Consider the following 13,123-nt stretch of genomic DNA (forward strand, 5'->3'; position numbering starts at 1 on the left):
GGGCTGTCCATGGTATCTCCGTTTTTGGTTTTTGATATAGTTACGGATTTGTATTCTTCCTTAACAATGGTTCTAATCCTGAACAGGCTCGTCGAATCCTCTTCCCTAACGTTCTTTTTTATTTTTGATCCCAATTTACCAAAAAAAGACGAAGTCAGTTTGTACATTCTAACAAGATGGTAAGAGGAGCTTCTTCAATGACGGTGCAAAATGATTCTACTTAGATCGGGAGTATAGAGAGAGTAGGAAAGTGAGGTCACAAATGTATAATGGTTCACCTTTTGATGACAAAATTTATAAGTTGTGATCACTTATGAGAATTTTTCAGGCTGTATTTAGAAATGGAATTAAAGAGTGACAAAGTTGTTTGAATAGGAGACAAAACAGATATGTCTCAAAAAAAGTTTTTCCTTGTAGTGTTAATACTTAATAGTTGGCACAAATTAACATTTTGTAGCACAACTGATGTGCTCCATACTCCATTGACGAAGCCAAGAGTCTTAAAGCTCTAAGGCCGGGTGAAGTTTTTAATGTAAGGAAATAGGAATTCGATAACCTATCGGTGTGTTTATTTGCAAGGAAAAGCAAAAGTCATTCTTACTCCTCATTTTGCATGTATTTATATTAATCCCATGGGTTTACCCATTTTTGAATTGCTTATTAAGGTTGCCCAGCTTTTATAAAAAATAAAAATTTAAAAAAATTTTAAAAAAGAAAACTTAAATAGAGGATAATTAGACGATATTATTTCCTCTGCAATAACCGATTTGGGGTGACTGGCACCCACCCATAGTCTTGAAAGAAATGCGGCTATCGCAACCGGGAACCCACCGCCCGTCCCTCTATTTTATGTTATTAATAGAAGAAAAGAAAATACAAGACTAGAGAGAAAGACATGAACCAAAACCTCTCTGAGAATAAAATGAAATAAAGTACTCAAAGTGAGCACTAAGCAATAGTTACAAACTAATGGATAGAAGAAGATTATGCAGTAACCATGCATATATTTATGTATGTGACCACGCAGCAACCACATATACGGAACACACATATAGTGGATCAGCAAACATGCAGCAGAAACCACCATAACCCAAGCCCAGCTTCAGTTTGACTATGTAACATTTGCTCAATACATCGGTAGACGTATATAAGGATATTGGATTACTATCGTGTTAAAAAAGTCTAACCTCACCACCGGGCTTGTCGCGCACTCTCTACAATATTACATACTTACCAAGCCGTGTGAATTAACCATGCTCTTAATAAAAAGATGTCATATTACATCTATCTATCTATACTATAAAATGAAAGTATTCGAGATTCACCAAAATATGGATTGTCCGAAACACCACTTAGTCTAAATTTAAAAATTTATAATGAAATCATCTAAATAGTTATTTTAATAAAATAAAAAAGAGCATAAAAACATAAATATAAAAAAATTCAAAAAAGTGGGTGACGATTGAAGGGTTTTCATTAAACACTCACAAGAGTATAAGATATTGAAAGTGAGAAAATTTATATTAATCTATGAAACCTGAACCAATTTGTCATTTTTTAGTATTAAGTGGTCCTCTTTTATTTGTAGCATTTCAAGAAACGTACATTATTGTGTTAGATCTCATAGAGAAAACCGTTGCCATATCAGTATAATTTGTCATCAATATCTAGAGCCAGTGAAATTTCTGACCACACTTTTGTGGACCTAATATATCCTCACGCAGTATGCATGAATAAACGTGGGTATAATGCACTGGAAACAAACAAACTCTGAAAAGATGGTGGCGATTGCTCTAGCCGGCTATTGATGCCGCTATCGTCCTCCTCCCTCGCTCTGTGAGGTTCAAATACTTGCCAGAATGCCCTCTACACATTTGACAACTGAAACATATTACATAAATATTTATTCACGGGGCTAGCTTTTGCTTATGTACGTTCCTGCATGCAAAATAGAGTATATAGAAGCTATCTAGCTTTCTCGATTTCACGTTTTTATCAACACCGCTAACTTATGTAACTCAATGATTTTATTGAAATTTAAAAAAAAAAATCCTTCGCAAATCCAATTATGACAATAAATAATGTGCGATCAGATATTCCTATCTTCAAATACATTTATCGTGAAATTTTATATTTGGCAGAAAATTTGAAATGGTTGAAACCACCCATTTGCCAGAAAAGAAAGACCTCGAACTCTCAACTTTCACTCTACTTCCTCTGTTTCATCTATCTTCAAGGATGGAGAAGCCTTTTACGTATACCATTAATAGTTATTAATGTAGCCACAGAAATTAGTACCCAATAATAAGGAAGCTAGCAACTCAAATGATGGCCCTCTATCGGTGGTCTTCTCTCTTAGCTTTTATAGTTGTTGTTCAGGTTCGGGTTCTAATTTCTTTCTTTGTATGAGTATCAGCAACACCAGTAACCACCTCATCAATAAATCGACGTGGGTGGAAAGCCAAAGCTCACCATAGATGAGAAGATTTATTGGGTTTACAAATAAACAAGTAACCATATAAAGATCAAGGAGAGAAATCAAGAAAGACCAACAAAAAAAAAAACCATGGGTTTTAAATATCATCCCATCCCATGCATGCCATTAGGACGGTGGGTCTTCTCAGATGGGCAGCTATGCCACCACCATCCTTGCTTCGGGTTCTGAAGACGGACGGGCTCCCTTGTCCTCCGAATGCAAACTTGTAATTGTAATTGTATTCGCCCTTTCTGGGTTTTGTCGGTTTTTTCTCTCCATTCCATGTCAAGTCTGTGATAGGTGGAGCTGATCAAACCTTGTTCTTTCCGTTTGTTTCTGGGTTGAGGCCCCCCTTTGGGCTTGTCCCTTAATGGATTTATCCGTTTCTCCAAAAAAAAAAAAGGTTGGAAAAGTTCATCAAAGGGGTAACAGTCGTCTTCTACTTAAATCACATGGCATTTTGTGGCGAATGGTGTGTGACTACACCTTATCCGCTAAATCATATACTCCAATTTATTGACAACACACACTATCAACCACAACATATATCTTGGTCCACTACTCCACTTTATGGATTTTGATTATACAATGGCAGTTTGTGAGAGGATAAAAAAACAAGAAGAAGAAACACGTTTCCATTCATTTTAATTAATATTGAATATTTTATATCATTGGTCCGCACAATTTTAGAGCTATAAATAGCCTCAATGGCCTTTTCATTTCTCACACATCGAGTTGAGAGTTGAGTGAGAGAATACGACGAGTTTCAGAAATATGTTGAGAGTAGGTTTCTTAATGTTGCTTGCCATGGCTTTGGCAGCAACTAGTGCTCATGCTCGCTTAGATCTATTTGGCCAGCTGCTCACCTCCAAGAACCAACCAAATCCCAATTCAGGTAATTTCCTGTACTAAGTTATCTTAGTTCAAGTTCAAGATTTACTTGTTCATATCATTGTTTGTCGATGTTTCCTCGTGTTGTTGAATTAGTTAAATTATATCAGAATAGACGCATATTATTGGTGTAATGGATTAACTTATCTATATATATATGTTTCTGTTCAATTATAAGAATGCCAGAAAATTCCATTTCTACTATGCGACCGTGTCTGTGACGTTTGCGTTTGCGATAGACGTGCTCCAGAGTTTGCAGAGTGCTTTTGCGGACAGTGGAAACCTTATGCAGAACTTCAAAAATCTGGTAATTTAACAAGGTTATGAGAACATGAAATAATTTTGTTGTTCTCCAACGATATTAATTGTTGTAGTTGACACATGATAACTGATAGAATTTTTTTATTTTAACTCATATGAAAAAAGACAAGTACTTTTAACTCTTTCAGAATTATCCAAATAGATGTAGCAAAAACATGCATCAAATCAACGAGGAATAACTATATGGAATAGAACTCCAACTCCTGATATATAAATGAACTGGCTAGTACTGATATATACGTATTGGAGAAATAGCACTTGGCAATTTATTCCAACAACTTTTTCGTCCAAAAAGGAGAAAAAAAAAAGTACCTCAAATTAAGAATTGACGAAAAGAAGAACCAATGAACTAATACACTAGACATTATCAACATCTCTTCGGGAACATCTAATAAAATAGGGATAACTATTAAAAAAAGATGCAAGCTTTGCCATGCATAAGAATTGATGACACATATAAATTAAGAAATTATTCAACATTTATTATTGAGTATTTATATTAACATACCTTTTTTCTTTTCTTTTTAGGTGCAGACGAAGCACAAGTGCAGGTGATAGGATTAGAAAAATCTTCTATTAAAGCCAAGTCTTCGGGCGCCATTCCATATACAGAATGCATCAAAGTCTGCAAAATTTGTGCTTGTACACAAATGTGGCCCCCTGAGGCAAATTGGTGCATTGATTGCCGCAACACTGAAGCTGAAGGCAGAGCCCTCCCAAACTAGCTTAGCTGCTAGCTTCTTCCCCAAATGGTCGAGTTCGATGATAAATAAAAGGGCTATAATTTGTTGGATTTACTCCTACTGATGATGCCCTAGACTTCCTTTGAGCTGCCTTAATGATGTGTTTTAAGGCTCTAGTTAGTTTCTACGTAAAATAAGCTTGCATTTGCTATGCCTATATGCAAGCGGTCTTAATTATGTCGTGCATGCGCTTGTTTTCAGTTTCAATCAACTTGTTATGAAAATAAAGTTTACGAGCATTAGCGTTAATCCTAACCTTTTGACCGGCCATTGCAAAGCTCTTTCCACTCTCGTTTGGAAAAAAAAAATGTAGTTAATAAAAGTGTACACAAAAAACTCAAGAAGAAGCTATAAATTCTCAATTATCTTGCAACTTAGAAAATGCCAGAAAATATAATTTAAAATGTGCGAATATGTAATATTGGACCACGCATGCCCCTTATATATAATTGAATAGCGAATCGATAAAATTGAGCTGGATCAATTAGTTACTTTCAATCATTACACGTTAATTTGTCCTTTATTATTTCTATCACATGCACTGCACTAAATAACGTAGATTAATTTATCCATTTCATTACGTGCTTACCAAGTTATGCTAATTAGCCATGTTCTTAACAACAAATTGCCGTATTACATCTATCTAACTATAGTATAAAGCCAAGTGTTCAGAATTCACCAAAATATGGATGGTTCAAAACACTACTTAGTCTAAAATTAAAAATTCATAATGAAATCATTTAAATAGTAGTTTTAATTTAATGAAAAAGAGCAGAAAAACATAAATACAAAAAAATTCAAAAAAGTGGGTGACAATTCAAGGGTTTTCATTAATCAAACGTACATCGTATGAGATACTGAAAGTGAGAAAATATATGAGTACTTTTCTATTTGAATTTGTATAAAGATATTGGAGAATCTTTCATCGTAGGTCATTTTTTCATTTTTAGCCTACCTCTCTCTCCCACCATAAGCCATTACACGGACTTTAAAAAATAAATTTGACCCGCTAACATTTTGAAGGTTAAATTTGGCTTCCCATTTCATAGGCCAGATGGTTTGGTCCCATTTTTTTTTTTTTAAATTTCTTTATGTATTATCTTTTATACATTTATGAAATAATAGTTTTCTTATATAAATGTGTTATCTATAGTGTTTCTGAATATAAAAATTACATCATTGTTAAGATCTTGTTGAGATCTTCAATATGAGCCCTATATAGATATGTTCATAATTTTTTTGCTTAAAAATATTATGTAGATAAATATCTATTTTAAATATTTTAAATCTAACGGTGTTGATGCATTTACGTAATCTATCTAATGGTTGTCATTGAAGGCAATCCTATTCACATTATAGCTGTTGGAGATGATGATATTTCTTTTTTGGCTTATAGAATTTGACTTACGGTGGCAGCACCGCTTTTTATTGATAGACCAAATAGGCAACTTGGAGAGAATATTCCCTTTTTAGTAGATTAAATTAGTTTGGCCTTTGGCCTATGGTAGAAGATGGCCTATAGAAACTTGGACCATCTTATCACTTTTGAGTACCACACGTAAATTGGTCCCTTATTTTTTTTGTTAAATCTGGTAGCATATTCAAGAAATAAACAAAACCCATGGTGACTACTCTAGCTAGCTAATGATGCCGCTATCATGTTCCTCTCTCCCTGTGTGAGGTTCAAATACTTGCCTTCATGCCATCTATACATTTGACAATTGAAACATATTACAGATTATATGCATGGGCTAGCTTTTGTTGAGAATCTCCCATGACATGAAAATATTTATATGTAAATGCTAATTGTTTCTTTTCATATTTTGTCAATCTTTGTAATTTATTTTGTGGTAATAGTTAGAATCTAGATTATTTCATACCATAGATAGTAAATTAATTTACTATATATCTTATAATATTCTGAATTGTAATTAATGATCATTAATATTCCAATTATCATCTTTACAACTTTTGCGTATGTTCCTGCAAAATAGAATATGATGAAGAAGCTATCGTCAATGGCGGAAAGGATTTTCCTATGTTTACCATTAATAGCAAAGGATAAGTGGGTTAATAAAAATATACATATATGATAATATATATATATATATATATATATATATATAATCACGGACTAGCAACTCAAATGATGGTTCTCCATCGGTGGTCTTCTGTCTTAGCTTTTGTAGTTGTTATTTAAGTTCGTGTTCTAATTTCTTTCTTTGTATGAGTATCAGAAACACCAGTAACCACCACATCAACAAATTGACGTGGGTGGAAAGCGAAAGCTTATAAATGTGAATAAAAAGGAACATGCTCTAAGTTCACCATCAAAGGGGTAAAGGGTAGTCTTCTACTTAAATCACATCGCGTTTCGTGGAAACTGGTGTATGATGGTGTAATATTGGACCACCCAATTACCTTTTCTCTAATAATCTAAATCAATGGCTCCGAACATGAAATAATTTTGTTGTTCTCCATCGATATCAATTGTTGTAGTTAGCACATAATAATTGATAGAATATTTTTTGTTTTAATGCATAAGTGCCTTTGTAGTTCAGTGGGTAAGGAGCGGAGCCAGGGCCGGTCCTGAGATTTTAACGGCCTGAGGCAAAAGATTAAAATGTGGCCTATACACAGACACACATGTACATACACATATTTGCACCAAATAATAGTACAAAATAATCTGTTTTGAATAAAAATAGATATAGAAGTCATAAGTGATAATTGAGATGTAAAAATAAGACTGTGACTCTCTCCAAAACCTAGGGCTCGGGCCATGGTTCTCCATTCTGGGGATCGCCTCTGGTCTCCGCCCTAAGTGGCGACTGGTTCTCCAAGCTTTGCGGTCTAGTACCTGCACTCCAGTGCCGCTTTTTTCCAGCGATCGCTCAACCATGCCCAACTCCTCGATCATGGAAACTCGATGAGAATAAGGGGGATTGCCAAGCAAATCTAATCGAGATCAGAAGTTGGCGCACTTGGGATCCAGGTGTGTGAATCAGGCCAAGGATAGGGCGACTCAAATATCTGATCGATCACAATGGAGTCTTCAAGTCTCAGCGGTCCGGGCATGGAGATCTGGTCGGATTCGTATGGGATAGCTTAATGGTTGAGGCGGCGCATCATTATGCATTGATTGAGAGCAAGGCGGAGCCAAGCAATGTGCAATGTCTTGCAAGGTCAGTGAGGAGATTGACGACATCGACAATGGAATGGCAGATCGGTCTTGCTATGAATCTACTGCCTGAGGTCGTGAGGCAGATCATGGAGTGGAGAGTTGAGCCGACCCACAAGTCTGTTGGTATAGTGTTGGTGGCAACAACGGTAAGGTGTGCGGATGGCGGAGGCAGCGACGGTGAGGCTGCAAATTGGGTGCCTTTTTGTGGGTGGGTGCCCAAATCATTTTTGGGGCCCAAGTCTTTGTTCAAGCCCAAACCAATATGGGTGCCAAAACATAACACAATTTTGGGGCCTAATTGGAGATGGGCTTGGAAGTGGACTCAGCTATGGGCTCTATGTTGGACTCGGGCTCCTCATAGGCCCAATTGATGGACTCTACTCTCTAGGGTATCGTATTTGGGATTCTGGAGGTTTACTCAAACAGAATCCGAGTATGTTTGGCATCAATAATACTATTGGATCTTTTGGAGTAGTACTAAAAGAGGATTCAAGATATTCTATAATAGCGGAGCATGAAACATCAAATGAGTTAATCTATCTCTATGTACCACCGTGGGTACTATCACATCTTCTTGTTCTGTCTGTACATGGCAGCGGAAGGGTATGTAATGGCCACTCTGACCTTAGGCTAAAACAAATTTCTAAAAATTTGATAACACTTCATGAATGCTATCTGGATGTGTTACGATATGATTGTATCCCAACTCTATTGAGTTTCTATCTATAAAGTTAGTTCCTTCATTCAAAATAGTGATTGCCCAAAAAAAAAAAGTGAAAGAGGAAGCCAAGTTCGAACTTGCACCAGATAATAGTACAAAATAATCTGTTTTGAATAAAAATAGACATAGAATTCATAAGTGATTAGCCAAAAAAAAAGTGAAAGAGGAAGCAAGGTTCGTTATAGGTCCAACAAAAATTGAATTAACTGACTGAAAAAGTGAAAAAAGGGAAAGGGGAAGAAGTAGGGTTCGAACTTTGGTTAGGGAGGGAGTGGAATAACAGTGCCTCCACTGAAGCAACACGCTTGTGCATGCACATGGAAGCAAAAACAAAATATATACCTATATAACATATATATAGAACTAAATTTTCCGAGGCCACCGGTTCCACAGCCGCCTCAAGCGGCAGCCCTCAAGGCCGGCCCTGAGCGGAGCCCATCTCTTTCTCGTCCCTGATTTGAATCTCTCCATCTTTGCTTCTTCTTTTTTTGTTTTTCTTTTTTCCATAAGTTACAGGTTTTTTTTTCATTCCATTTTTTCATTTCTTTCTTTTTCTTTTAGTAAAAATGTTTACCAAGATTTTCAGTACTTTAAATAAAAGACACGATGTATGGTGGATTATTGGTTGGTGCAGCAAACAAATACTGATAATAAGGTCCTACTCTGGAAAACAGAGAAAAGAGAAAGAAAGCAATAAGATTAAATGATAATTCTTCGATTCCTCTCAAAATGTCCGAAACCAATACATACAGGGGGCAAGATAGATAAGAAGAAGGACTAGGACACCTATCTTATTTCCTAAAGGATAAGAGCACATGTTATTAGCACGATTGATAACAATGACAGCTCATGCATATAAGAAAATACTAATCAATATAAAGAAGACAAAACTATGACATATCAACTGAAAAATGAGTGAACATAATTGAGGTCCCAACATACTTATGGAGAAGAGAGATGTATATGGAGTTCATTTTCATCATAAATGTATTAGTAATTAATTTCAGTGTCGTGTTCAACATTATTAAAAAAAAATTTATCTTGTTTAATTATTTGAAGGTACGTAATTTTATATTATTGAATGACGTTGTCTTTAATGTATTCGAGAGAAGGGTTGGATCACTTACATCGTCGGTGCATAGAATAATTTTCAACTGTATTCATCTTCAGTAAAGATGAATTTTCAGACTGACCCTGAGCATATTCATCAAGAGAAATACCTACGTGTGTGTTCAGATATTCCCGTCATTGTCTTAGATCTTACACGAAAATTGTCCGGATTATCATTACTCGTCATCAATGCGGCAGCCCGTGAATTTTCTGGACCACATGCATGCGTGTCTCAATGTGGTCATGATCATTTCTAGACACGTGTATTTCAATTGGAGCATCGGTCCACGCACTATTTTGTCGTTAGATTCAAATTTCCGTACCGCCTTGGTTCGGTGGTCCATAGACGAAGCAAAGAGGCGCTTGAACTCCTTGAAGCGCTAAAGGCCGGGTTGAAGTTTTTAATGCTAAGAATTCCTCACTCTTTCGGCTTGTGTTTATATTAATCCCTTGGGCTTCTCCCTTTTAAATTGCTTATTAAGGTTGGCCCAACTTGAGTTTCACTGCGTAACCTTTGCTCGGTGCATTGGTAGACTTAGATAAGGTCCTACGGATATCGGATTACCATCGTGCTAAAACAGTTTGACCCGGCCGTCTGGCTCGCCATGCACTCTATACGTTATGTACTTTTTACCAATTGTGTTACTTAGCCAGGTTTTGTATTACATATATCTATCTATATTATAAAGTGAAGGGCTTAGGATTCATTAAAGAGTTTTTCTATTGGAACCTCTAAATTTAGTCACTTGACCTCTATGCTTTTTACACCTCCTATCAAATTTTCAAATACTAAATTTACTCATTAAACCTCACTCAAGTTCCTCAAATAACCTCACTCATTAATTTACAGACAAACTAAGATCTTTATAATAAAAAAACTTAGTCATTTCAATAATTTCATTACTCTTTAAATCTTAATTATATCTCCATTCCTTAATCAGACAACAAAAATCTCTTATCTAATAAAAAAAAGTCAAACACAAGGTATTGAGTTTTAAAAATTAATAAAAAATAAAATAACGTGAACTATTATAAATCACTTTATAATTTACTTTTTCTTTTTTAATTGTGCCAAAAAAAATCAATTTTTCTTAATGTTTCTCTATTTTTTGTACCTCATGATTAATTATTTAAATATTTTTTTATTTATTTTTATTTGCTAGCTCTTTTTTTTTTCTTCTTCTTCTTTTTACAAATATAATGGATAGATTTAGATTTAGGTCATAATACAATTTATTTTGTTCTCCTTGACCAATATGCGTTCAATATGCATATCATACATTTGTATCTTAATCATAATTTTATTGATGAATGCTTTAATGAGTATGTAGTGAAATTGGAAAATAAAAATAGATAGGGAAAATAATAAAAAATGCAATCTAATATTATTGAAGTGGAAAGTCTAGAGACAATAAATATAACAATTTTTTTTGTATAATTATTGTCCTTAATAGTCATTTTATAGTATGTTATATATGTCATTTAATAATTCATAATAGAGTGAGAGGTCAAGTGAGCAGATTTAGAGGTCCCAATAGAAATTCTCTTCATTAAAATATGGATTATCTTAAACACTCTTTAGTCTAAAAATAAGAATTTATAATGAAATCATCTAAATAATTATTTTAGTAAAATAAAAAGAAGTAGACAATCATAAATATTAAAAAAAATTAAAGAAGTGGGTTACAATTGAAGGATCTTCACTAATCACACATGCATCGCAATGGTATGATATACTGAAAATGAGAAAATTTAGGATCAATTAAAAACTTGTACAAAAATGTCTGGACCAACTTGTCACCGTGGGTTACTACATGTTAATTGGTCCTGTTTTTATTTGTAGCATATTCAACAAATGTACATTATTGTCTTAGATCTTATACGTAAAGAAACAAAAAACGTTATCCTTATCACTACAAATTGTCATCAATATCTAGAACTCGTGAAATTTCTAACCCGACTTTTGTGGACCTAAAATATATTCTCATGCATGCATGCATGATAAACGTCGGCATAATGCACCGGAAAGATGGTGGTGACTGCTCTAGCTAGCTGGCTCTTGATGACGTGAGAGGGTTAATGTCGGATCCACAAGGACAAATGATTGATTTGTCTCCCACCCTCTGTGAAGTTCAAATACTAGCCGAAATGCAATCTACACATTTGAAACTGAAACATTTTACATATATATTTAGTCATAGAGCTACCTTTCGCGAACGTTCCTTAAAAATAGCTAGAATATGGAGAAGTTGTCTAGCTAGTTTTCTCGATTTCATATTTTGACTATCACCGCCAACTTATTTTACTAAGTGATATTATTGAAAACAAAATCCTTCGCAAATTCAATTATATTTTGTGATTGGATATGCCCTATCTTCAAATACATTCACCGTGAAATATCTATATTTGCTAGAAAATTTAGAACTATTGAAACTACCCATTTGCCAGAAAAGAAAGAGCTTGAACCCCCACCTTTCACTCTACTTCTTTGTTTCATCTATCTTCAATGGCGGAAAATCCTTTCCTATGTTTACCATTAATAGCAAGGACATGTAGGTTTATAAAAATATACATAGACCTAGATAATAGAAATATAACGACATAAATTAGTACCCAATATTAAGGAATCTAGCAACTCAAATGATGGCCATCCACCGGTGGTCTTTGCTCTTAGCATTTGTAGTTGTTGTTCAGATTCGGGTTCTCATTTCTTTCTTTGTATGAGTATTAGAAACACCAGTAACCACCACATCAACAAATTTACCTGGGTGGAAAGCCAAAGCTTATACATGTGAATAAAGAGGAACACGCTGTAAGTTCACCAACCATAAGAAGATCAAGGAGAGAAATCAAGAAAGACCCAAAAACAAAGCATGGGTTGTAAAAATCATCCCATTCTATTAATTCAAGGTTGTAAAAATTCATCAAAGGGGTAGAGGCTGTCTTCTTCTTAGATGACGTCGCATTTTGCGGAAATTGGTGTGTGAGTATAATATTGGACCACTCGACCTTATCCATAACAATCTTGATCAATGGCTCCGACTAGTTTACAACGCATGTAGCCAAAAATATATATATATATATATATATATTTATATAGAGCGGAGCTCCGCTTTGAAATTAACGTGTGAAGTTTAAGTTTTTGGTCACTTTTCAGTCTCATATCCACATCTCGACCGTTCAGTTTTTAGGTACTAGTGTGTATCATCTCTGCAAATTTTCAGCCAAAATGATGATCGCTAAGGTATCTAACTCGCTTAAACCAATCGACGAACTGAATCTGTCCAGCCTGAATCGTACTAGGTTTAAGGTAACTATCAATGCCTTAACGATCATCAATTTGGCTGAAAATTTGCAGAGATTATCTATACACTAGTACCTAAAAACTGAACGGTCGAGATGTGGATATGCGACCTAAAAGTGAACAAAAACTTGAAGTTCACTCCTTAATTTCAAAACGGAACTCCTCTCTGAATAAAAACATTTTATATGTATGTGTGTGTATATATATATATATATATTGTGGTCCACATTGTGGATCTTGAATGGACAATGGCAACTTGCCAGAGAAAAAAAAAACAGAAGAAACACGTTTCCATTTTTAATTAGTATTAAATAATTTTTATCATCAAGAAGATGTCGATTCAATTTTGGGCTATAAATAGCCCTCACTCGCC

At 34.8% G+C, this 13,123-nt stretch overlaps 1 protein-coding gene across 2 annotated transcripts; it reads left to right on the forward strand.

Moving 5' to 3' along the window:
* Positions 1-3,200: 3,200 nt before the first annotated feature.
* Positions 3,201-4,680, forward strand: LOC112195242. Of its 2 annotated transcripts, none has more exons than XM_040516440.1 (3): positions 3,201-3,371; positions 3,546-3,674; positions 4,217-4,680. In XM_040516440.1, exons 1-3 carry the CDS (start codon positions 3,251-3,253, stop codon positions 4,411-4,413), a joined length of 447 nt encoding a protein of 148 aa, XP_040372374.1. In that variant the 5' UTR covers positions 3,201-3,250; the 3' UTR covers positions 4,414-4,680. The 2 variants fall into 2 exon arrangements, with proteins under 2 accessions (XP_040372374.1, XP_040372375.1); XM_040516441.1 differs by having other exon boundaries at positions 4,223-4,680.
* Positions 4,681-13,123: the final 8,443 nt, after the last annotated feature.

Source organism: Rosa chinensis, chromosome 3, assembly GCF_002994745.2.
Source record: "Rosa chinensis cultivar Old Blush chromosome 3, RchiOBHm-V2, whole genome shotgun sequence".
Taxonomy (NCBI): Eukaryota; Viridiplantae; Streptophyta; class Magnoliopsida; order Rosales; family Rosaceae; genus Rosa; species Rosa chinensis.